Raw genomic sequence first — 26,965 nt, forward strand, 5'->3', positions numbered from 1 at the left:
AATGAGATATGGCCGGGACAATGCTGATTTAATCGGAATCTGCACCAGGGGACAATTTGGGCGAGTCAACACAAGCAGCAGGATTCGTCCTCTGAAGATCATGAATGATTTTTTTCAGTAGCTAAATCACCAAATGTTAAAATGCTTCTTGCCATTTCTTTAAGTAGTCTTCAGGAATAGTTCTCCAGGCTTCTTCAGGCAGTCAAAGCTCTTCTTTGCTGGCTGTCTTTTGTTCTGTTCTCTGTGAGGATAATCACACTGCTTCAAATATTGTTCAGGTTCAGGCTCTGGGGAGGCCGATCTTCAGCCCCTGCTGTGCTTTACAGACGGCTGTGGACACTCACTGTTGTATCTCCGCGGTCAGGTGAGACCGAGACGACAGGTCACGACAACTCGAACAGAAACTCTCACATTTTTCTAATTTGGATTTATCACTAAAACCTGTTTCCACTGATTTCATGAGTTAATAATTAAATAAATATAAGTAGTAGGTCCAAAACAGGTTTCTATGCAGCTACACAAATTATGTTTTTTTAAAAATATACAAAAAATCTAAAATTTTAAATATTGTAACTTTAAAATCTTGCTTTATAAACACATTTGAGTACATTTTTCTCCATTAATGCAAACTCCTCTACAGTAGATTCCACTTGATCCTGTGTTTTTGTGTGTATAAAAGCTCACAAGTCTGCAGATCATGTTCTAGTGCATCTTTGTGCAGTCCCTCCTGGCAGGACTGCAGCTCTGCTGACCTCTGACCTTTAGCACATGAATTATCTGCTACTAATTTCATTACTGGAAACCGATCCATTATCTTTTCATCTTTCTGAAATAAATCTTGAAACACATCTACCGTAGAAACGGCTCAGACATCGACAAATGCAGTTATTGATCAGATTAAATCCATTTGTGCTGCTGTTTTGACAGCAGCCTTTGTGTAAGAGGTTTATTTGCACCAATGAGCGACAGCACAGCTTTACTCTTTTCAGCCTCTAATCTAATCATCGCTACTTTTGTCCACTCCCTCTCGTTCTGTTTTAGTCCCACCAGGATTAAAGGGTTAAAAGAAAAGAACAGAGGCTTCTTCAGAGCAAATACACTCAAATACAAGCAGTTTAGTGTTGACATACAAGTAAAACATCATAACAAATATATCAGACTGTATTTGTATATAGAAATACAGTCTGATGTTGAAGTTCTGTAGGTGGTGAAGAAGTACTTCACCACCTACATGGGGATGGAGTGAAGTTTCAGAAAAAAAGCATCAGTTCTTTATTTTTGATTTATTCTGTCAGTTATACAGCAGCTTTCTAAAAATCAAGTCTATACTTACGTTTAATTTTTACATTAATCTTACACAAAAAACAGCTTTAAATTTTACCTAATGAGAATCATGAAATGAGACGAGCAATTAAGTCATTGCTCGTCTCATTTGTCCTTTAATTTAACAAAAACCTGTTTAAAGTAAACAAAATCTCAGTTATTTTAGTCTTGAAAATGCAAACCCTGACTTGGCTTCCTTGGCCATCGTTATCCTGCCTAATCAGAGGCCTGAAACGCCCTCTCGTCTCACTCTGATCGTGATGCGTGACGCCTCGTCTCGTGCAGCTTCCCCCGCTCTCTGGCAGCAAGGATTCGGGCCTGGATATTTGCCGGCTCAGGAGGGCAGAAGACAAGCTGATTATCGGGCGGATTTCCAGCAGCTCAGAGCTGCTATTCCCGGTCTCAGCTGAGAATTAGACCCTCTGGAGCAGCTGCTGCTGCTGGTCTGCAGCTGGGTCGATCGGCTGAATATTGAGGCATCATTTCAGCTTCGATTACATGAGCCCGATTACAAAACCCCAATTTTTTCCCCATTTGAGAACAAAATTAAGCACATAATTAATAAGTATTTTATAAAATGTTTTAGCTTTAAACGGGAAAAACATTTTCACAATATTATGGATGTAAAGAAGAAGGCTAATGTCGTGGTTTTCAACTGGTCCTATTTCCATAAGAACAGCTCTGAAAAGAAAAGTTTAGCACAGTTCATTCATTAATATGATGGTTTAAATGTATAGAAATCATAAAAGTATGCTGACTTTGGTAAACAGAGGCTTCACCCTTGCTGCTACAAACACATACATCATCTTTTGAGACAAATTTTCAACTCTGAAAGCCAAAAAAATCTCAAGAGTTTGGAATACAGTGATGTGCAAGCAAGCCTCAAGTATACATTAGTATCAAGAAACATACAAATACGATATCAGAATTTCACCGACCAACACTAGGACGTTTAATCAAGTCAATCTTTGCCAGACAATTCACCTGAAAACGCACAAGAACGAGTCATGTCCAGTTCAGTGAGTCCAGCTGTCCTTGGAGAAACACGCCTAAGAACCCGAACTTATAAAAGAAAATAAAGTGGTGACTTAGAAAGATTCACCCCTGTGCACCTGAGAATGAAACTCTCTTTTTGGCATCTTAGATACCAACTGTTTGCAAGGACTTGGGAACAAATGTTAGATCTTGAATTTGCATCTAAAGACAGAAAACTGAGAAATAGTAACTTTAAAAAAAAGACAACACTGCACCATCAGCACCAAGCAGCTTCCCTTCTCAGACTCCATCACATTTTACAGAATGAATCAGCTTCTAACACCCACCTTTTCAGCAGGCAGCATTACTCACTTCCTCTACCTTCACACTCCCATCTGATGTGGCATGTAAACCTTATATCACCAAGCGCAATGCCAGGCGTCAGATGCAGCGGTATAAAGCAGGCAACCTGTACGGGAAATCTTAATACTCGACCTTAAAAAGACTTTTGATAATTCGATGCTCCGGCCTTGTGGGAAGAGTTTGAAGAAAGCCCTTTCCTGTGCCAGCATGATTGTGTCCTCGTGTACAAAGCAAGGTCCATAAAAGCGTGGGTGGATGAGTTTGGTGTGGAAGAACTTGACTGGCCCACAAAGAGCCCCGACCTCAACCTCATTGAACACCTCTGGGATAAACTAGAATGGAGATTGTGAGCCAGGCCCTGTTATCCAATATCAGTGTCTGACCTGATTCTGGATGAATGGTAAACTCCCCACAGACGTACTCCAAAATCTTGTAGAAAGCCTTCCCAGAAGAGTGGAAGCTATTTTAACTGCAAATGGGAAAGGAACCTGTATAAATGCCAATGAATTTAGAACAGGATGTCATAAAAGGACTGATAGGTGTAATGTGCAGGGGGCCACATGCTGTTGTCTATATAGTGGTACCTTAACTTATCAAACTATAACATCCAGTGCTTTTAATAAAGCACAAGTTTATAGGCCAAGTTTATACTGTTAACATTCTGTCACACCAACTTTTTGAATCACTGATTACAAAATGAAGTGGCTTTCGATTTCAAGAATGATCATCAAGATCTACACCACCAATTCTGGCACATAGAAAACATAAACGACTGAAGTTTTTACTAAACCGTTTTCAGAAAAGGATTGGGTAATTTGAATTTGATGGCAGCAATGTCCCAAAAAAGTTGGATAGGGACATGTTTACCACTGTGTAAAGTCCCCAGAAATGTTTTCCACATTTTAATGAGCTGAGTCATTTCCTGATCATCTTCACATATGGCTTATTCTTTGCATGACGAAGCTTTAACCTGCACTTGTGGATAGCACAGTGAACCGTGACAGAATCATGACTGCTTTTACTTCAGTGCCGCCGGGCCTGCAGGGCATTCACTGGTTTTTGGCCCCAAGCCTTGCACACAGAGATTTCCCCAGAGTCTCTGAATCCGTAAATATTGTGTACTGTACTGCAGATAATGACATATTGAAACTGTTTAAGATTTTATGCTGACAAACTTCATTCTGCTGTGGTTCCACAAAATGTAGATGCACTTTTTGGAATATTGGTGAACCTCTGCCTCCAAGGTGCTCTTTTCATACTAATCATATTACTGACCTGTTTCTCTAACCGTTTCCTTTTAGTATCCCTTAGTTGTCCAGGTTTTTGTTGCCCCATCCCAATTTAAAGATGAGTTGCTGTCTAATTCAAAATGAGCTAGTATTTTTCAGGAAAAGGTAAAATGTTTAGTTCACATTTTAGCATTCTAACGTTTTTGTAAGTGGGGCTGTACCTTCTGCACAGAGCATTTGTTTGGAGACACTATTCGGCTAATGCTTTGCAAAAAAAACAAAAAGCCCTTTATGAGATGATAAATGAGAACACCCAGAGCTCAAATTAAATACAGCAGTAATGATTTCTTGCTACACCGGATCTCTCCTTTCAAACAGGGGAGGGGGAAACCTCAATGGATGCATTTGACGGAGCAATCACTCAGGGTGTTTATGACAGGTGGAGGTGTCTGTGTGGAGGAAGGACTGCAGACAGATTTTTTTCCTTGTATAGGAGACTTAACAAACAGATGGAATCTGCAGTTTAACAGGAACATACACGGTTTATGTTTGAAATGTAACAAATGTGTGGTTTCATGCTGTTAAATCAAACTTCAAAGCTTCTCTGCTTCAAAACAGAAATATGACACAAATATTGTCCCACAATCATTGTATTTATTGAAAATAATAAAGCTCCTTCTTCCCCAACAAATAAAAGCAGAGGTTATCTGTAACTCTTATGAAAGGGAGAGCCAAATAATCAGCTATAATCTCAGAGTTATAAATCTTAATCTTCTCAAATGAAATTGCTCTTCAATTCATTTTCAGTGCTGCTTGATGAAAGCATCGAACCGGTGCCAACTGACAAAGCACAAAATTATGTAACGCGCAAAACTGTAAATCCTCCCGGCGCTGCAGTACCAGGCAGGGACGGGAGGAGCCTGGTGCTCCTGCTGGATTACCCGAGCCTTAGGAATGACACCAGAGTGAGGTGGATTATAAACTCTGTTCCAGAGAAATCCCTCTCACTCCAAGCTTTAGGTTCTTGGTTTGGTAGCAAAAGTAAGGTACCCCGTGTGGCCGGGCATTTCTCTGGGCAGCGTGGTGGTCTTCAGTGAGATGGAGGCGTGGTTCGGAGGAGCAGCGGGAGTCGCCTCCTCTGTGGTTTCGGGATCAGGGCCGAAATCTGGCAGCGGTAGAGAGACAGTTCGGACATCGTACTCTCTCAGCAGCACCTCCGTGGTGCTGATGTCTTCGAAGCCCTGATCCTGCAACGCCTCGCATGTTTTCTGAACTTGCTCTATGCATGGAGAGAAGGAGCACAGCCGACCACCTGCAGGAGACGCAGAACAGAAAACAAACCACAAGTAAACACGAAGCTCCCAAAAAAGTATCAAGACCATGTGTGACCACAATCGTTTAAGCGCCCTTTGTTGTCAACTTATCCCAGTATTGGTCAGCTCATGTTATTTAGAGAGGTAATGCAACATAATCGCTGCTTTGAAAATAATCATGACATCACTTCCTGTCTAGCTTCTAAAACACTACTTTCAGTAACCAACTGCAGTCTCCTGTGCAGCTGAACAAGTGCGTCTGCTACCGTATCTTGTTTTTCCCGATATATATAAAACTCAAAGCTCTCTTCTACGGTCCTGTCAGAATTCCTGCTCTTGAAAGATATCCAGTGTTCATGACCATTAAATTGAGCCCGAAAACCTTATTTTGTCAATGTCACGGCCAAACAAGGTTTGTATTTGTCTTTAAAAAGACAAAAACCAATATTTCAAAGCAGGGTGTGAGTTCTAGTTTTTGGCACGTGTAATCAGCTGTAACGTTATCATCAGGACAGCGGAAAGCATTCTTGTTACCGTCACCAGATTCAGGTTTGCGTCTCAAAAAGTGTTGCAGTAACAGGAATGAGCTGTCGTCGCCTCAGTGTCCTGGTACAAAGTCTGTTTTTTATCCATATTTTCAATAGTCTGAAGTAAGATCTTTGACCTGTTACTGTGCAAACTGAACAATAATTACCGTCAGACTGCCAGGTTGTATTGACTCCCAACCCTTCTGTTTAATGTCAGTACGAGACATCTCTGCACATCTTAATCTGTTTAATCTGAGTTTATCTGCTAATCATTACACAGTATCATCTTTAGAGTTATTTTCATCACTCTTTCTCAAAGCATCCAAGTATAGAAAGTGTTCCACGTTTATAGTCTGAAAACAATTCTCCTCAAAAACATCCCTGAATGAAGATTCATAACATAAACCAGATTTGTAGACCTGATATGGACCGAGAAGACATTGAAGTATCACCCCTGGGATCCCTACGATACTACACCTTCTATTAATAATTTGTTTCTTTCCAAACACCCTGTAGCACTTTCCAGGCATATTTCCTTCCTAACAAAGCAGTCCTGTGACCTGCTGAGTCCAGACTGCAGCTTGCGGCTCATCAGGGGATAAGCCGGTGCTTTAATGAACACAGATCACCTACTGGCCACGGCCTTTCGTCTCCAAATGAATCCTTGCTGTGATCGCAGCGTGAGGCTGGAGCGACCAGCCAAGAAAACTCTCACTGGCTGTCCTGAAGCCCAAAGAATGTGACTCTGAGCGATGCAGCTGCATTGGTCAGGGGTTAGGGTTAACAAATTTAAACATCTTAGAGTGAAAATCTTAAGTGCCTTAATAGGGGTTTAATATGGAGAATATAAACTTTTCTAAAACCAACACCAACTAATGTTTCAAAATATGAATATGGTGACACCAAGACAAGCAAGTGAAACACACTCAGTCTAAATCTGTGGATTCTCTGTTTGGATGTCTCTGATTGAGCTGCTTATGTAATCAGAAGGCTGCCGTGTGGCTCTCTGTCATCTGTAACCTGTCGTTGTTCAGTCACATTCTACTCATAGACCTGCTCTTGCACCACATTATACAGCATTTATTGTAGCACAGAAAGAACAGGCAGGTCCACCACCACATACACTACTAGCAGAGTACCTGCTCTGGTTACAAACCTAAAGTCTGACCTGATGGTTGCACTGAATGCAGATGTCACAACAAAAAAAAGAGCAAAAGAATAAGATGTTTACATTTTCGTCTTTGATTACTGGCTTGTTGTTTCATGCTACAGATACAGGAGTGACCCTACGCTGTGTCCCTAAATATAACTTGTAGCCCAGAAGATTACAGCCGTCCTCTGCAGCTCTTACTTGCCACTGTTGCCGGTTTTTAAAAATCACTTAACACCCAGAAGTGGAAAAAATACTGCATTTTGACTCATGTGGCACGGCTGACAATAAAAGGATCACATCTGCAGTCCATTGTGTCTGTAAACACTGAAGGAGACGGCGGGATTATTGAGATACTGGTCGTTCCTTTGGCCAACAGAACCAGCGGTCTCCCTCGAGACAGCATTAAACACATTCAACACATTCAACAGCGGTCTCCTGGAAACCACGGTGAATACACAGGGAGGGGCTGGGTTGATGATTATACAAGGGTGTTTCAAATGGTTATTAGGGGCCCCGAATATCAGCCGCACAAATGGCTTTAATATATGCACGAAACTCTGATTCCTAGTTGTAAAGTTTAAGGTTCTTGAGTGTCTGAGACCATGGGACATGTTTGCTTTATACTTGCATAATACCACCCATAAGTCTGCGAGGGGGAGCTCTGATAGGATTCAGGATCCTTCTCAGGGAACAGCCGAACACAGGGCCGGGCTGCTTGCCAAAACATTAGGAGAATTACAACTTTGAGAGAGAAAGAGAAATATTTCCCTGCCCCTTGTCTCACACTCTGTTGACTAAAGAAAACGCGCTCTCAGCTATTTTATTCCTCCAGTCTCTGCAGTTCTCAGGCAGGTTCTGAAGATGGAGAATTTCTTTTCAACAGAATAAGATGTATGAGTTTTTAATCATGACAGAAGCTGTAGATGATAATCCCACCAGAACCCTGGTGTTTTAATTGATTATGATATGGCCTCAGCAGAAAGCACGTCTCTTTCACTTCATGTGGGAGCCTGAGAGTGTGTAAACCCCACTCCTGGGGACTGCATCCCTATCACCAGGCACACAACACCCCATTCTACTTCTATCTTTGTTAGTTTGTTTACTATTACATCTTTTTGTGTTTAGCTGGAACATATTGGGGCATTGATGTTCTGGGGAAAACCCAGTTTGAACAGTGGGCAGTAAACCAAACCTTTCCTCGTGGAGCCTCATCAAGCAGCTCTCGGCCTGCAGCATAACCCTGTATGGTCATGGGACTGCTTCTGCAACAAGGCTGCACTCTATTTATCTCTATCTTTGTGTGTGTGTGTGTGCGCGCGCATGCACGTATATGCATGCAAGGGCCAACAGCTCATGGATGGAATATGTAGCTGTGGCACCATAAAAGGGAGTCAAAGAGGTGGTGGGAGAGTTTCAGGGCAGCATCCTCGTCCCCTCTGCATTCCTGCTCATACTCGGCTTACTTTGTAAAATCATTCATGAACTCTGGCTTTAAGATTCATAAAATACTAATCTTCTGCATATTAACTCTGACTTGGATTGAGATGTTAAATTAAATGTGACTGTGAAAGAAAACTTCAGTGCTTGTCGTGGCAGAATAAATATTGACACCAACTCCAGTTTGTGTTTTCAATGCACAGATGAAATTTAAACCCAGGATGTAGCAGCTAAGCTAAGCAAGTGTTCACCTACACAAGTGTATTCCAGTATTTTGGCCAAGGTGACATTCTCAGGGCAACTATGTAGAGCTCAGCAGATTCTCATTACAGAGGACAGAGCCATGGTTTTTGGCTTAAAGTGTTTTACAGTAAACAAAATATGAACTCTCATGTCCACAAAAGCAGATCTTTGTTTATATAATTTCTGTGGCAGTATTTGTGCACATTAACAATAAAGCAAAGAATATACTTTCTCACTGTGTTACTCATCTAGTGTTGGGCTGTGCTAATGGATTATTTTGAGAGTGGCCGGTGACCACGATGGAAAGTTTTTCCTGTTCGGACCAGGGCCGACCCATCAGATGTAACGGATTCTGTGTTGACCTGCCGCATCCTGACGTGAACCTCTACAAATGTAACCATCAGGTCGTGATGCTGATCACAACAGCTGTGACTCTGCATGGAAGCAAAAGGCCATGCAAACCAAAATAACCACGACAGACTGAACTAAACAAGCATCTTTCTTCTTCTTCTGAAATAAAAGGTAATCTATTGTGGGGTTTAACTGCATCTTCACCTGGAGGGCGGTAGAGTTCTACAGTAACAGTATAGCCTACTGTCATTTCCTCATTTTCAGAGCCAATTCATGCATGAACCCCACTGATTCTGAAACAGATAAATAGGACACATGGTAGGAATGTGGCCAATGTGTTCTCAGATTAATGTGAAACTTCTCAAATAACCCCCACCCCTTTAAAAATAAATAAATTAAATAGTCATTGGGCTAAAGGTGCAGATCTTGTGAGCTCTACACAGCTCATGCAGTCTGAATTTATCGCTAACCACTGGTCCCCCCAGTGAACTGCCAACATGCCCGGGCATGCTGCAGATCCTGGTTGTCAACGACGCCTACGTGCTTTGTAGCTCACTAGCAGAGTTTGGATTGTGCTCCTGTTACTATGAAATACCACAAGGGCAAGGTTAATGAGAGCCGAAGAGCAGGATCGATGGTTGTTCTGGGAGTGCAGAGTGTGGCGACACGGCCGGGGGGAGATAAACTCATGGACTGGTATTTTAAAATGTGCCCGTTCACAGTCATGTTCCTGAAACACCAGGACGAGTCACGCCAAAGTCATCATCAGGTGGTGCTGATTATTTGTCTGACAACACACACTAAGTACACGTACACACAAAGCAAAGTACTTAACTATCAGGATCCAGATTCTCTTTCCTAATTTCTGCATATAGTTAGATCGCAGTCAGACTTAGTGGAAAAATATTTCTTACACATTTATGTGAAGAACAGGTAAACATGAGCTGCAGCACAGCTCGCAGTTTGGAGGAATCTGTATCTCCAGCTGGAATTGATCCCAAAACCTTTTACTTTTCCACCTGTAATCTTTCTGTGTGCTATCTGGGAAGACCTCTGTCTCCTGCTGATGCCCGGTTACAGAAACACAACAGGTCAAAAATAGAGCATGAGCCTACAGTCAGCCATGATGCAAACCATCATTGCTCGACCTTGCAATTTGTAGACTGAGCTAGCTGAAACACCCTGACTTGATAGTCATCTTGCTACACGCTCATTAGAGCTCTCCCCCTCCCTCACATGCACACTCACTCTTACCGTGCTTCTTCATAGCAACTTTGGCGTGTCCCACTGCATCCCAGGGTCTGGGGATGTCAAGGAAGACTGCATCTGCCACCCCTGTCACTCCAAAGCCATCCTTGCACACATCCTGGTTCCTGACGGTGACCAGATGATCCACGCGATGCTCCTTAAACTCCTCGGCCACCTTCTCTGCGCGCTGCTGGTGGAACTCCACTGTGTGGAGGTGACCTGTTGGGGCAATGGTGCGCAGGATGGCGTGGGAGAGGGAACCACTACCTGTACCTAGAAAACCACAGACAACAAGGGTCACGTAGTGAAACACAGAACATCTGAGAAGAACGCTTTAGTCTACACGAAACGGCCATTTCAAAATAAAAGTCAGCAAGCACAAACTAAATAACCAAGAAAGATTCAGACTTAAGGTATTATCAAACCTCATCTCTGTGTGTGGACAAAGCACTGCTAAAGAACTGGTCTTGGACAACACTTCACATTATGTTGCATGTATAGCAATCTCACTGACTTCCCTTAAATGACCAGTCTAGATACAGATACAAATTTTCGGGTTAAGTATTCTACGGAACAACGCAATCTCACAAAACCTCAAAATGAGGTGCTGTTGTATTTTAGAATAGACAGTAAACGCTGTCCTCAGTCAGTAGAGCCAGATCACAGATCCGACTACAACACACACCCACATTTTCACACTGCTCTGCTGTCTACTCTGGACGATAAGTGGACGCTACATTTCCGAGCAGGCCTTTTTCACCCTGAAGCAGCCCCGTGCTGTGCCCTAAACAAAGCCCACTAATTTACAGCTTGTGAACAAATGACACAAGTGATTGTGATTTTACAGGGAAAGTTGGGGGGGGTGGAAGGGAGGACACCACTCTTCATGTGACTTGTTCGGGCAAGGAGTGTCGGGAACACAGCCAGAGGCCAGCAGATCCCCTCCTCCTTCTTCTCTCGACATTACATCACCACGGCCTTTGTTATTGTGGTGACAAAGAAGGCAGTGTTTAATACACGGCAGCGCTTTGACTTGCTCAAAGCTCAAACTGCTGGATTGGATGGTCTGTGCCTGCAAACACAGAACATTGAAAAACTGGAATGGCTGCAGCAGGAAACACTGGACCACATTAGAAGCTGGGGATACTTTAATAATGAGCCCTGTACAGGGCTGACAGAGCACGTCGTTTAGAAATGTTTTCGACTTACATTGCCTCATTTACAGAAAATGAAAACTTAGTCATTGTTTCTGTAGAAAGACTGAACTGGAAATTCTGAGTCACTGCACTAAATTAAGGTTAGACTTTGGTCAAAGGGGGGGGAAAAAAAAAAAGCACACACTGATATAATGACTACAGTATCAAGAACATTACTGATGGAAACCTTGCAGATGCTAAAACAATGAGAAATCTAGGTGGTGATATGATGCACCGCACTGTAACACTGCAGAGAATTTTGGTAAGACACTTGTTTATAAACCAGAGTTTACAGTGGAGGCTCAGACAGTACCTAAATGCTACTTGCATACTCAGACCATCAGCCAATGACTAAAAGTCTCTGGACCTCAGGCGTCATGCCAGGATAGTGACATGCTCAGTTTCCATTATAGTTACCCTGATTAAAAGGGAAGAATGATAGCAAAGTCTGGCATACACACATACTAACGGGAACTTTCGAAATTTTAAATTAAACCCAGAAAATGAGTTTTTAATTACAAACTGGCATTACCGTTCATCATCAGTGCAGCGTCTGAGTGCAAAGTCTGGAAAATCTGGAAAAGGACCACAATTGATAACAAGTGTCTCTCTAAATGGAGACAAATTAAAACACTGAGAATGAGAGAGTGCTGGTACTGCAGAGATGAGGACTGCTCCACTTAACATCCGAGTGCACTTATTTCTCACTTTAGGACTTAATACGATAGGGACTATGGAATACTGGTTTCAGTATGAGCCAAAAACTGAAAAAGGGAAACTCGATTATGATGTGATACCACACTAAAACAGGACAAACATCTAAAAACAGGACATATAGAAGCAGCTGGTTTTACACAGAACAACAGAAAAAAATAGGCATCATTGAAATGATGATGATCAAATTTTAGCAACAACAAGACGAAAAAAAAGGTGTAAGCAGTGCGACGCATTTACAGGAGACATATGCTGTGAAAACTGTGAGATACCCTTCCAATGTGAGGCTTTCACGCCCATTCTGAGTAATGACGTTACAACAAAGAGTCATGTTCTGACTAAGTGTTGGGACACGAACAGTTGACCTTTACTATAAGTCGAGAAAGTGCATTTCAATGATTTTAAAAAGCCTCTATCAACATTTCTAATTTGCACACAGTGTTACACTGATTTTAGTGGTTACAATGTTTATTGTTGCATTTCAGGTTTATCATGCTAAACCTGCTCTTTAGTACTAAGGGTGTAGTGTTTGAAACTGACATTCCTCCCAAAAACCCCAAAAGGAAATTCATCAGACTTCCTTTTCTGAATGTTTTTTCAAAGTTTTAGACAAGTTGAGTTATTTCCCTGCGGTTCATGAGCAGCACTGCTAACGAGACAAAAAGGATCATGGGTATTCTATGATGTATTAAAAATAAATCAAACTAAAAACACTAGATACTTATAGCAATTAATATTAAATTAGTATTCACAACCTTTGCTCAGTGCAGCAGCAATAACAACCACAAGTCTTTTTGAGTATGACGCAAAACTTTTGGCAAACTTTCTTTTTAGGTTTCCTCCATTCTTCTTAAACATCATCAGGTTGGAAGGGGGCTGTTGGTGCACAGCCATTTTCAGAACTCCCCAGAGATGTTCAATCAGGTTCAAGCCTCGCTACCGGCAGCGTCACTCAAGGACGTTCAAAGAGTGGTCCCAAAGCCACTCCTTTCTAATCTTGGCTGATTGCTTAGGGTCATTTTCCTGTTGGAAGATAAACCTTCAGCCCAGTTCAGAGTCCAGCGCACTCTGGGGCAGCTCATCTGGAGCAAAGATGTCTCTGTACAAAACAGCATGATGGTTCCACCACGGTGCTTCACTACAGGGATGATATTGGCCAGGTGATGAGCATGACACTTTTTTTCCTTTGCATTCAGACCAAAGAGTTTTATTTTTGTTTTAGACAGACCAGAGATTTTTTTATTTTTCATGGTCTCAGAGTCCTGCAGGTGCCTTTGGCAAACTCTTTGTGGGCTGTCATGTGCCTTTTACTGAGGAGTTGCTTTCATCTAACCCTTCTACCATACAGGCCTGATTGGTTATCCTTCTGCTCTCCACAGAGTAACACTGGAGCTCTGTCAATGTAGCCATTGGGTTCTTGGTCTTCTCACTTACTAAGGCTGCTCTACCACGATTGCTCAGATTGGCCAGGTGGCCAGCTGTAGGAGGGGTCCTAATGGTTCGAAACGTCTTCCATTTACTAATGATGGAGGCCAATGTGCTGCCTTTCTTTTTCCTTAGATCTGTCCCTTGATACAATCCTGTCTCTGAGGTTTACAGAGAATTCCTTGGATTTCATGGCTTGGTTTGTGCTTAAATTTTATTTATACAATACCAACTCACAACAACAGATGCCTCAAGGCAATTTATATGGTAAGGTAAAAACCCTACAATAATACAGACAAAACAAAAAACCCTCCAATGCAGATTTATCGATTTTTGTTTTTCATTTTTAATAAATGTCACTTTGTCAATATGGGGTATTTGTTTGAGGAGGAGTTTTGAAGGTAAAATGAAATTAATCTATTTGGATTAAGGCTGACAAATTGTGGGACAAGTAAAACGCTGTAAATACTTTCCAGATGCTCTGTACTACATCAAACATGTAGCTCTTGTCCTCGTTAGGACGTGGGAGACTGTCACATGGTGCGTGTCGCTTTTAAATTTTCGGAATCTTAAACCTTAGTGTTTTAGATTCAGACATGTTTTACAACGCAACATGTAAGAATCAACCACATCCATCTTTTCTCCACTGGGGAAAACAAACAAAAAATACCTACATGACTGTACATGCTACCAACTGAGAGCTTTGCTTCAATGCATGAGTTTAAGAAATGAATCATATCAATGTTTCTAATCTCCTCCCACAACAAGGCGTCAAGTCAGCTGGTAGCCACTGTACAAGAGGAAGTAGTGATAAAGCCAGAGTGGGGGAGGGGGCTGAGAATGGGAATACAACTGACCTGAACTGAAGGTCATTCGTGCTTACTGTTCCTCATCTTGTTCCTACATCGAGTACAACATGGTTACTGGCCAGATGAAATGCAAAACCCTGACAGAGGTCACATAATTTAACTTCCCAGCAATTTAGAAAGTGAAAGCAACAGCAAAATGTCATCTGATCATTAACTTGTGATGTGTGAATGACCCTCAATTCCAAATGTTTTAGTTAAGCTGCTTGAGAGCCAGCTGTAAGAGGATGTTGTGGCTAATGTTGAGAGTGATCATTACAAAGGAGTAAAGTTTAAAAATGGCCAGCTTCCATTGGTCCCTTTGAGTCGTCTTATACAAGATATAAGCGCACAAATGTAGCTTAAAACTGAATCAGACTTTCAAGTAGCTAAAGAGAACCCAGTTATACAACGGAAAGGTATTTATTGTACTTTCAGATTTAATTATTGAGGTAAATGATCTGATAATACACATCTGTAACGAAGATAATATAAACATCAACGATTAGCAGTAAACTGAAAGGTAAAATCAGAGCTGGATATTTTCAGTGAAAGGGATAAGTGAATGCCCTGTTGTAAAGAAAATGTATCTTTTAAAGACTTATCCTCAAAAAATATTTTTGATGACGCATTTCTGAGGTCCTCTGGAAAAATGCTGTTTATGCAGCCTGGAAAAATCATCTAGAAATACTTTCCACTCCACAGTCAGACACACTGTTACCAACCAACAAAAGCACTGTATAAGCAAGGTGTCAGATCCACTCTGGGATTTCTTAAACGTTAACTTCTAAACAACAAATGTTGTTCTGCTAAAGAATGGGCAAAGATGAATAAATATTGTGCTTTGCAAAGGCCAAGTTGAGTCTTGGGATTAATCCAACAGAAATGGTTTGGAAGGACATGAAGGGAGCAACCACCAGCATCCCAGTTTAGTGTATTCTGGGCGCTACAACTGAGCATCGGGCTAAAATTTCAGGCTAACGTCAAGGTGCAGAGCTAACTGGCACTTATTGCTAACATTTAGGGCCAGAAAGTGGCATGTAAGTGCAATCCCCAAACAGCCCTCATAGGTGTGGTTAGATTTATGGGTGATTTACAGAGGTTTTGCGGTTTTCTAAAGACATGGGCAGTCGATTAATTTCAATATCAAGAGCAAAAAATAAGACATGCTTTTTTTGGCGTCACTGCAATTAACTGAAAATAAATTGCATGTTGCAAACATTTATTTGAAGCGCTTGACTTAAATATTCTGAAACCTATATTTAGGAAATTTAACAAAAAGAATGCATATGCAACAGGGTTTCCACGTCTTACACACGATCATGTCACTGTGCTCTCTTTATAAATACTAAAAAAAGGAGTAAAGGCTTCGGCTCACACTTGCCCAAGCGCTAAATGTTATCCTGACTTGATGTTCCACCTTCTGACATGTACGGTGTTACCCTTAGCAAATATTTGACAACTTCATTTGCTCTGGACCTGATTGATGACGCCTGATAAAGCTGTGAAGAAAATGAAGCCAGCAGGAAATCATTACCTACAAACCTTGGAGACCAACTTGCCTTCAAGGTGACTCCTCTACAGGAATAAATGCTCCTTCAGCAGGTTTAGCATGTCAGCACAAGAACAGCAAAATTATCACATCCAATCTCTGCTTGTTTACACAGCTCACTGGCAAAAAGTCTCCACAGCACATACTCGCTGTTGTTGTTGACTGTAAGGCTGAAATTTGTGAGTCACCACTGAAATGCTGATTTGTACCTCATTGACAAAAATGATGCTCAAGCGCCCCAAATAAAAAACTATAATCATTCAGGAGTTTACTTAACCATGTGTTTTATCTGCTATTCTAACTTTATTTGTTTAATAATTAAAGGGAAGACTTTTGTTGTATTCTATCTTGGCATGATGAAGCACTGCACCACACGCACACATCTTCTCCTACCCTCCTCCATAGCCAAACACAATAACACACTCTGGGTGATTGCAATTAGACAAATGGAAATGATGGCCAAGCAGTGATTGGAGGAATCCCCGAGGACAAAAAAAATGGGAATGACACTAAAACTGCAGGTTACATAATGTCTGAATGTTCAGAGACACATCTGTAACAATCCCATAATTGTTCAATACGAACAGCTGAGTTTCATTACGTGACAACATCTGGCTAGAACTCCAAGGTGTAAACAGGGTGATTCAAATGAGGCGATACTTAAAAGCTGCAACAGAAAAGATTTGAGGGCAAACTAAATTAAAAAATGCAGGACGTAACAAATCAAACTTTGCCACTTTAAGAGTAAAAAAACATTTGTTATAAATCCTCAGGTGAGACATTCTAAAAAGAGGATTTACAGCTTACCTGAACAATGTAACATTTTAATATTTAAGAGTTTCTTGGAGCTTAATTTAACATTTTCTAATGACTTCCACAACAAGCAAAGCTGCACAGGTCACTTACTTTAAAAAAATAAAAATTCAGCTGATGAATGTTGGATCTTACTAATGGATGACATCTCTACATCCATTTCATGAATGTCTGACAGAAGACACATGCGTTACCCCACTCCAGCTACAGGTTGGATAATAAGCATGTGCTTGACAAGTCAACCTTGTAAACATGTAAAACCTGTCTGTACAGCAAATTACTGCGAGGATTCAGTCGTCTGTTTGCTAAATACTAGGAAGAAAATATTAGTACCCAAGTCATCTGATTGCCTAACATGAGGTGTGGTAAGATTAGATGCTACTACACTAACAGGAGAGACATGCAGAGCTCAAAGAGGGACTACTAAAGTTCTCAATAAATCTGTTTACAAATAAACAAAACAAACAAACAAAAAAAAGAATCAATGCTAAATCTGTCAGCAAAACTAGGGAATCATGTTACTAAAAAACCCACACAGAACAAGTGGCGCTTCAAAGAACAGCTGATTAGTCCCTTGTGAATGCAGAATAATATTTTGGAGTGACATGCACATCCCAAATCATAGGTTAAGGGTTGAACATAGGTTGACTTGCTAACAAAATCATGACAGAAAACAGCTGAATATTTGATGACAGAGACTGGTGCAGCATCAGCAGCATCCACCTTTAAGACTTGACTTTATGCTCAAGCAGGAGCACTGATACCTTTTTAGTCAGCAGTGACCCTATAAAAAGCCACACAGACCCTAAAGAGGGATGATGGTCATAATCTACCCAATATAATTGAGCTGACAGCTGCAGTGAACAGACCTGTGAGTGAGCTTCAGCTTGATAATCGCTTGCTAATTCAAATAGACCAGTTTGTCCCAGCATCAATAAAACACCCAGTATACATAAAGTTTGTTTTAAAACAGATTAAAATAGCAATCCAATAACATAGTGCACTGAAACCTTTCACATCAATTGAGATCACATTTCTTTATGATTTTCTATGTATTTGGAATATATTGTTAAAGCAAACACACACACTGATAACCCTTCCTTTCTAGAACGGTTTCCATCCACGAGACATCACCATGATGCCACCCTCACCTGACTCGCACACGATGGAGCCTGGCTTCAGCTCCAGCATCATGGTAATGAAGGCGATGTCTGTGGTGTAGAGGATTTGTGTGCGGTGCGGCAGGGCAACTGTCCACAGCTCCGGCGTTGGGTGGAGCACATGGAACCATCCTTTGCTGCAGGTCACCTTTGACCCGTAACGCTGACCAATCAGGTCTGTGGAGTGGCGAATGACTCCATAGCGTGTCTGCGTTTGGGCACCCTGCTGCACCTTGACAGGCATCACATTGTTGTGGCTCAGGTAAATGATGGCAACATCCCCATCTTGAATGAAGTCCGAGTACTCCACAAAACTCATCGTGAGCACGGCCACTCTGGAAAAAGAAGACGGGCCTACTTAAAGGGCATTTTTTCTTTTTACTATTTTAATTACACTGATGTAGTTGGTTGATCACTAATTTGACATATTTCACTCAACTTACAACTTTAAAATCAGGATAAGCCAGGGGTGGGCAATTCCAGGCCACGAGGGCCGGTGTTCTGCAGGTTTTAGATCTCACCTTGGGTCAACACACCTGAATCACATGATTAGTTTGTTACCGGACCTCTGGAGAACTTCAGGACATGTTAGGGAGCTAATTTAGCCATTTAAATCTGCTGTGTTGGTTCAAGGAAACATCTAAAACCTGCAGGGACACCGGCCCTCGAGGCCTGGAGTTGCCCACCACTGGGACAAGCCATCACTGTGAAGGGATTTTTTTTTTATAACAATTTCTTTTTACCTACAATCTACAGTTCAATTTAGTTTGCAAGCATCTCATGAGGGGAAAGGATGTATAAACTAATATGTTTTACCAAATCTTAATATCTTCCCATTTTGACATTGTAGATTCTGGTTGATCGTTTTGCAAACAATATCTTTTTAACTTTGTTTTCAATTGTATTTTCATTTTTGCACATTACAAACAAGCGGAAAAGGTAGTCTGCTGCTGATGCAGGCTCCTTGTTGCTTTGGTAACAACTGTGCCACTGTCACACGTTAATTGACGGAGCTGCTCGTGAATTGTCACGCGCACTGAACGTTGCTTATTAAATCCAGTATCGTTCAACCTCAGGACCAACGACTGTTTTAGTTCATCTGAACGACGGATCTACTTTAACCAGCTTCTCCTTCAAGTGAAAAAAGGACAAATTTATATCGGAGAAACATGGAGAAGATGTCAGTGAGATGACTTTACAGTTATATTTCTATTTGTTTGTTAGTTTTAAAGACAACTTTTTTTTCTCTGGTATTGAAGTCAAGCAAACTGTGATGGCTTTGCCTATTAGGGGCAGTAGATCGTGTTATATTACCTCTTCGCTTAAATTTAATTTCTGTTTATAGTAAAATAAAGAAAAACAAGTCAATAGAGAATACGTTTTGTGTAAATGATGCTAACGTTAGTTACCTGAGCAAACTAACGTTCATGTTTGGGTCGCATTTACTGTAAATGTTTTTGCGTGTTTGACTGGTTTTGTGTTTAAAGTGGCAAAAATTGTAACTCCACAAAACCGGCAAAAGGCCACAGTGCAAAACGTCTGAAAACATAAGTCAACTTACGAAGTTTTCGTTTCAACGTTTACATGCTAACGTTAGCGATGCTAGCACCTGTTAGAACACCGGCTAACGGCTATTAGCGGGGAAAAAAAAGCAGCCGTTGGAAGCTCTCCACCTACCTCCTTCAGAAGTAGTGTTCTTTGACTGCTGGACAAAACAAGCAAAAAATAGACTTAAGAGGACCAATTCTGTTCTTAATGCGGCTCTATGTTCAGCAGTGACATCCATTCATTCCTCACTCACACATGTGGCTTTGTTTTCAGAGGAAGTTGAATCGATGAAACCGGAAGATAACCCGGTGTACAAAGCAGCAACAATCAGTAAAAACCTCTTTTGCCGAAAACCTGCAGATTCATATGTTTATTTTGTGCAGTTGGTTTGCGAATTTGCAAATTTCGCCTTTGGCAAATATTTTTTTTTACCATCTGTACGATTATTTCCTGAACATTAAATAGGATAATTGTAAAAAAATAATAATAATACAACAACAACAACAACAACAACAACAAAAACAGTTATCACCAGTAAGTTAAACTAGTGGATGTAAGATTGTAGTTTTACCGTAGTAGGAGAAAAAAGAAATATATGCTACTATGTATTCGTTTGCACTTTAAGTTGCATTCTGTTTTTTAAAGGTGCTGATAATTTGTCTAAAACTAGAAACCAGAAAGCTGAACGTGTAATAAGTAATTTAATGCACTGCTGCAAAAATGCAATAAAGACCACAAAAAACAGAAATGGGAGTGAAATACCAGCGAACAAAAGGAATCCTCGCTGGAGCGCGTCCAATTGAATGAATGGACTACAAATACTGACCAATGGGAGCGGAGGATCGTCTGCTATAAATCACCATCTCAAGTCTTTAGTCCGGTTGGAGAGCTGCTGGGACGCTGCTGGTGGCTTGTGAGCTCCTCGGTCAGGAAAAATAGGGATCTTTGTATCAAGCCCTGGTGGCAGTAGTAATAGTAATAATCCGCAAATTCTACAACAGGTAAGATTTTCGCTCAGTTTAATTTAGAATTAGGTCGCACCGGCAAAATCTCTTTAGCTTTTACGATGAAATTAAAGGCGCTTTTTACTACAGGAACTAATGTTAACATTTGAGTAGTTTTTTAAGGTGATTAAAAAAAAAAAATACGATCAATTATGCTTAACAAAACTGATGTGGTGCATGTGTTGTCACCTGCTAAACGCGCTGCACAGCGGGATGAATCGTTTATCTGCTAACCCCCCCCCCGAAACTAACACCCATTTGTATGTGCATGTCAGCTGTAGACTCAGTCCTGACTCTATCGGTATTTTGCGGTTTGTTTGGAGTTTTTTTCACCGTCTCTCCCTTCCGTCCTCCGACCAGGGATCAGCCATGCCTTTCGGTAACACGCACAACCAGACGAAGATGAAATACTCCTCCGAGCAGGAGTACCCGGACCTCAGCAAACACAACAATCATATGGCCAAGGTTCTGACTCCTGCTATGTATGAGCGGCTGAGGAGCAAACAAACACCCAGTGGATTTACTCTGGATGATGTCATTCAGACTGGGGTTGATAACCCAGGTATTTATTAAAAAAAAAAAATAAAAAATCCCAAGCAGCTTTTCAGCCAAACTACCATCTGTTCGGTCTGATCCACTGCCTGTAATGGTCTCAGCGGTGCTTTGTGTCCCTGTTTGTGTGAGGGGGAGGCTTTTTGCACTGTGACCTTGTTAAGGGGATAAAGTCAACCAATTTTTACAAACATATGGAGTACTGATTCTATTCGAACCTGCCACTCTCCTCTAAATGGGTTTCCATTTTCAGGCCAGTATTGCACAACTTAAAAGCAAAGTGTAAAGATTACCAGAGTTACATAATGTATGCAGCTGATAGTCCCTGCTGCTTTCAGTTTATTATGTGCGATATTCTCTACTGTATTGAAGACTACAACACAAATGAAGTTGATGTTATAACCCTTCAGGTTGGGATGACCTGGTAGCTGTAAACTGTATGGCAGGTAACTCTCCTCACCCTGTAGACTGTTTCTGTTTAGCTCTGACAAAATGGTCAAGCTGACCCTGAAGAGGCTGTCAGCTGAGGATGAGTACCCAGATCTCAGTCAGCACAACAACTACATGGCCAAGGTTTTAACCCAGGACATGTACAAGAAACTGAGAGAGAGGGCTACACCCAGCGGCTTCACCATAGATGGTGTCATTCAGACAGGGGTTGACAATCCTGGTACAGTAACAGTCCCAGTCTGAGCCCTGACGACACAGAGCACATTTAATTTGTGAGGATGTTTGTTTGTATATTGCTGTCCGCGGTCTCTTGTGACCCTGTTGGCTTCACGTGCAGGCCACCCCTTCATTATGACTGTGGGCTGTGTTGCTGGGGATGAGGAGACATACGAAGTCTTCAAAGACCTGTTGGACCCTGTGATCGAGGACCGACATGGAGGATACAAACCCACAGACAAGCACAAGACTGACCTCAACTCAGGCAACCTGAAGGTACCGCAGCTCTGCCATCGCTTAACAAAGCCGAATTTAACTCTGGAATCTCAGCCAAGCCTAATGTGACTCTGCTCTCTAAGGGTGGTGATGATCTCGATCCCAACTACGTGCTCAGCTCCAGGGTCCGAACAGGCCGCAGCATCCGCGGCTTCAGTCTGCCACCACACTGCAGCAGAGGAGAGAGACGCGCTGTGGAAAAGCTTTCCATTGAAGGTAAGGAGGCCTCTGTACTGAAAGAAGATGGTTAGTGACAGTGATTGTACTCTGCTGCAAATCACTAAGCTGATCTACACAGATGGAGACGGCCTGCCGCCAGATGATTGTTATATAAAAGCAACACAACTCTATGCCCTGAAACCAGTGATTCACGTTGCTCATGCTTGTGGACTCGTTTGTGAGGCAGTAGATGCCCCCTAGTGTTTGTTAAAATGCAGCACAGAAACAAAGGTGGATTAGACTCTTATGACCAATTTATTCTGATGCTAAAAACACTAGTAAATCTTTTTATCTTAATTTGATTTTCCAAAGCTCAGTGTGGAATTGGATCAGTTCAGCATTTTTTTTTTTTTTTTTTTCCCCCAAACTGTTCATCACAGACCAGAACTGCAGCCTAAGAGTAATTTGTCCACAAATGTCATAGTGGATTTTTCATGTCTCAGATCTGTCATAAATCACGGCTCTTGTCCCTGCAGCTCTGGCCTCTCTGTCTGGAGATCTGAAGGGGAAATATTATGCCCTGAAGAACATGACTGACGCAGAGCAGCAGCAGCTCATTGATGACCACTTCCTGTTTGACAAGCCAGTGTCTCCTCTGCTGCTGGCCTCAGGGATGGCCCGCGACTGGCCCGATGCCAGAGGCATCTGGTAATGTCTAGTCTTTAATGCAGTTTGTCTGCCAGGAATATGTAAATCTCTCCACTGGTATTTTGACTTAAAATTGTATTTCCTGTCTACAGGCACAATGATAACAAGACCTTCCTGGTGTGGGTGAATGAAGAGGACCACTTGCGTGTGATCTCGATGCAGAAAGGAGGCAACATGAAGGAAGTGTTTACCCGCTTCTGTACCGGGCTCACAAAGGTTGCTAGAAAAGCCTTAAGTTTCTAATCACTGATCTTTAGCAGAGTTTCTGTTCACATTAGCAAGACTCTAAGAGCATATTCTTATCTGTGCAGATTGAGAGCCTGTTCAAGGAGAGGAGCCATGAATTCATGTGGAATGAGCACCTGGGTTACGTCCTCACCTGCCCGTCTAACCTGGGCACTGGCCTGCGTGCAGGTGTACATGTGAAGCTGCCAAACTTGAGCAAAAATACCAAGTTTGAGGAAGTTCTCAAGAAGCTGAGGCTCCAGAAACGTGGAACTGGTGAGCTTTATTATTTTAGTTCCTACTGCTGGAACTGGTTTGAGTGTTCTCCAAATTTAAAACTACATTGAGCACATTTTCATATTTCACGACTAGTTGCATTTTCCTGAGCAGTACATGACAAAGCCTTGTTTAGAAATGCTCCAAATGTCAGTTTCTGTGAGGTGTGTTGAGTTGCATTTAAAAACCCTTTTGCTTTACCATCAGGTGGAGTGGACACTGCTGCTGTGGGTGGTGTCTTTGACATTTCCAATGCGGACAGGCTGGGCTTCTCTGAGGTGGAGCTGGTGCAGATGGTGGTTGACGGAGTCAAACTGCTGGTGGACATGGAAAAGAGGCTAGAGAAAGGACAGTCCATCGATGACCTGATGCCCGCCCAGAAGTAAATCCCTCCCAAACTCCCATTCTCCTCCATTCCTCACCCACAGTCTACTCTGGTTGACTCCATCCTTGAATGCACTCTATTACAGCTGGGATTTGTATTTAAGTTGAAACTGTTCCTGTAAGTTCTGACATCAAATAAACTGTTCTGTTCAAAGCAAAGCCTGCTTGTAATTCATTGCAGTGAAACTGATGAAATATTTGGAATATTTAATACTAGTCCTGGTAGCTGTGGAAAGGCCTGTAGCTAATTTAAGGCAAATGCAGATAAATGCCACATTTTAAGGGGAGCTGCTGATCTCTTTACATCAGTCTGAACTACGACGAGAGCCACCACCACATTCATTTTAAATGCTGCACAAGATGAGGGGAAAAAAAAATAAAAATCAATGCAGTGGAAGATTAGGTGCCCGAAGCTTCCAAGTGACTCTGGTTGCACTTACTCCCTACAAAATGAACTTAAGACATTAAACAAGCTGCAAATTTCCTTAAATGCATTTCCTAATAACTCCAGCACCCATTATGCATCAGCCAGTGTCCTTAAATACAGCTAAGTTTCCACTGACTCTCCTCAGCTAGTATTAGACTGGAATCATGAGACTTTGCTCTTTGATGCAAATGTCTCAGACATGTAATTTAACCCTCTTGGTGCAGATAGCACCGTTGAATTCAGTGAAGTTGGTGATAGAAGCAACTTGCAGGTAATTTTTTTTTTTTTTTTTTTTTTCCCCTCAAACCTTTGAGGCAAAGTTGGGAAACTTTGTTTAAGAGACCTGAATGAATAAACAAGCAGATGTCCCAACATGCACTGACATCAAATGTAATTTAGATGAAGCTGGAAACAAAAGCCCAACACTGATCAGACTCTAGGTTTAGGTTGACAGACACTTTAATTGAGACATGAGTGACCCTTAACCATGTGGGCATTTACATGGACTCCCCATCTCTACTTTTTAACAAAATACAAAAGGAGAAGAAAAAACAAAATGAGTATTGCAGAGAAGCCATCTTCAAAGTAAGATACATTATTTACACTGAAAACAGAACGCTACGTCATTTTCCTTTTTCCAGGAGAGAGAAAAATAAAGGTGAAATAAATAAGACCAGAAATGCTTTTTTGTCCACATTCACAGCATGACAAATCATATTCAACTCATTAATGTCGACCCTGTGCGGTCAGAACAGACTGAGATATTAGTAGGTAATTCGGTGATTATTGCCAAAAGCCTTAATCTATACATTATAATATTCAATACATACTCTGTGTTTTGTTTAGAAAAAGGAGACATTTGGAAACTGCTACTTGGATGATTGTACAGCTTAAATACTTCTAGATATATATATATGTATACTTTAAACCCTTTTGTTCATAGCTTTAACTCATTGGCAACTTTGGAAGCAATGTTTTTGAAAGCGATGGATGAGCCGGATATCCTTTTGAACCTGACGCCATTGAGGGAGAGACGGGGAAGCTTGCAAACCTCCATCTCCCACTGCACCAGGTTTTCAGCTCGCCCGTCTCCATGGACGCAAAGAAGCAGGAAACTCTCTTGCTGTTCGTAGTCGCAGTTGTTGGCGTCAAGCACCTTGCGAATCTCCCGCATGATATCACAGGGCTCCATGGAGCTGGTGGTCCTCATACTCCAAGTGAATCTGAGGGAGCGGGGTTTACTGTCTTTATTTTCCCCTTTTTGATCCCCAGGTACATGGCGACTGTTGGGAGAAAGAGACACGGAGGAGAGGTTTTAGCCTCACACAGTATTCCTCCTGCATTTTACAAAGCAGGATCTGTGAATATATTTGAAAGAAAAACATTTTATTTTGAAAAAAATATGTTTTAAACAGGCAGAAGCAGCAGGAATTAGTTTGAATTAAATCATGTTTTACACAGCTCTGATGCATTTCCACATGAGATTTTCTAGCCCCAGTTTGTTTATTTTCATATGAGGGAAACAAGCAACATGAAAAAAAAAATCATTTAAGTCTCAGCATGAAGCTGAAAAGCAGTGAAACTGACAAAATGCAGTAAAAACTTAAGATTGCACTTTATTTAAAGAAGCAAACCTCAAAGGTTTAGATTTCTTTCTACACAACTTTTATCATCATTCTTTACTCACCATTTGTTTGCATTTTGAACTCAAATATTTCACGTTTACTACATTTTGTCAGTTGTTTGATAGTGAGCAGCAAGTCTGAAAAACCCAGAAGACCGCTGCACTTTCTGCAAGCAACTTAAATCTGAGCCCACGTTTGACTCATTTCTTCAGGACCTACATCTCGTTGTTTTTATTATATTAGACACTTAGATTAGTCACACTTTTGTCCGCTTTACATTACTTCTAAATCTGGGATCCCATCTTTTTGCAGTTTTATATCCAGTGTGTTGACTTAATATTGAGTCAAGATGAGGCGCGCAAACTGTGACTGAATGTCATTTATTTAGTTTTATAATCATATAAAAGATAACCAGTCTGGCATATTGGACAAATTAAGCCCCTACGATATTTATACACTACAGCAGTCAAATATTTTTGAGAGTATTAATTAAAAGACTCTAGTGGAACAGATTAAGCAATAAAGGACAGTAATCACTGGATGAAGCTGTGATTAAAAGACCATCACCATCATCCACCATAGTCTTGTAAATTATCTGTAATTCAAAGATATTAGGGTTAGTAATGTAAGTACTGGGTAACAATGAAAAGCAAAATTATCCTGTACGCATTAGAAATGGTTCTGTTCTAGTCCTCGTCTATATTTTGACCTGTTTTTGCTCCTCCCATCACTTCATTTTGAATTTAATTTTCATTTCTTATGTTCATTAGTTTCAAATTCATTTACATTGTAACCAATATGATCATCAGAGGATTAAAACGTTTCTGGGTTTTTCCACATATAAATTTTTATTCTCTGGAAATTAACTTGTATGTAAACTGGAGCTAGACACATGGCGGCAGTCTTTGAGCTTCAGGAGTGACAAAATAAACAAGCATGCCATGCTAACAAAAGTAGCTCACAAATACAGTGCCATGCAAAAAACAAAAAACAAAAAAAAAACATTATGTCAAAAAACACTCAAAGACGAGGCTTTAAAGATGCAACAGTACATTCAAACGTCCCTGAAGGGAGTAAGCACAAAGTGGTTCCTATGCAGGGGGAAGGGGATTGAGCAAATTGGATGATGGTGCAGACGGAGACAAACTGAAGCCTACGTTCGGAAGGGAAGACACACTGAACGTGGGGGAGGTAACCTCACCTTGAGCCCTCAAGTCTCCCGTTTCTCTCAAACTCGGTGGAGACTCT

General features: G+C 41.3%; 3 protein-coding genes across 13 annotated transcripts in view; 1 reads left to right on the forward strand and 2 right to left on the reverse strand.

Moving 5' to 3' along the window:
- Window positions 1-4,505: 4,505 nt before the first annotated feature.
- Window positions 4,506-19,704, reverse strand: trmt61a (tRNA methyltransferase 61A). Its single transcript, XM_085390555.1, has 4 exons — window positions 19,545-19,704; window positions 17,859-18,202; window positions 10,169-10,435; window positions 4,506-5,202 (listed from the first exon to the last, which is right to left on the reverse strand). Exons 2-4 carry the CDS (start codon window positions 18,184-18,186, stop codon window positions 4,907-4,909), a joined length of 891 nt encoding a protein of 296 aa, XP_085246681.1. The 5' UTR covers window positions 18,187-18,202; window positions 19,545-19,704; the 3' UTR covers window positions 4,506-4,906.
- A 554-nt stretch (window positions 19,705-20,258) lies between these two features.
- ckba (creatine kinase, brain a) lies at window positions 20,259-23,824 on the forward strand. Its single transcript, XM_085390554.1, has 8 exons — window positions 20,259-20,416; window positions 20,780-20,981; window positions 21,759-21,913; window positions 21,997-22,129; window positions 22,609-22,780; window positions 22,873-22,996; window positions 23,092-23,281; window positions 23,489-23,824. The coding sequence occupies exons 2-8, from the start codon at window positions 20,789-20,791 to the stop codon at window positions 23,665-23,667; spliced, it is 1,146 nt and encodes a 381-aa protein (XP_085246680.1). The 5' UTR covers window positions 20,259-20,416; window positions 20,780-20,788; the 3' UTR covers window positions 23,668-23,824.
- Window positions 23,825-24,538: 714 nt separating this feature from the next.
- Window positions 24,539-26,965, reverse strand: part of mark3a (MAP/microtubule affinity-regulating kinase 3a) — a 46,344-nt gene continuing 43,917 nt past the window's right edge. For 5 of the 11 annotated variants that reach the window (XM_085392291.1, XM_085392288.1, XM_085392289.1 and 2 more), the window contains 2 exons: window positions 26,919-26,963; window positions 24,539-25,375 (listed from right to left, as the gene is read on the reverse strand). In XM_085392291.1, the coding sequence (XP_085248417.1) occupies window positions 25,030-25,375; window positions 26,919-26,963 (391 nt within the window). In that variant the 3' untranslated portion in view covers window positions 24,539-25,029. Of the gene's footprint in view, window positions 25,376-26,918; window positions 26,964-26,965 lie in introns of those variants that run through there. The other 6 variants (XM_085392292.1, XM_085392290.1, XM_085392294.1 and 3 more) reach the window with 3 other exon arrangements.

The sequence above is a fragment of the Rhamphochromis longiceps genome, linkage group LG19, assembly GCF_057381845.1.
Source record: "Rhamphochromis longiceps isolate RC_006_pf linkage group LG19, R_longiceps_female_GT1.1, whole genome shotgun sequence".
Taxonomy (NCBI): Eukaryota; Metazoa; Chordata; class Actinopteri; order Cichliformes; family Cichlidae; genus Rhamphochromis; species Rhamphochromis longiceps.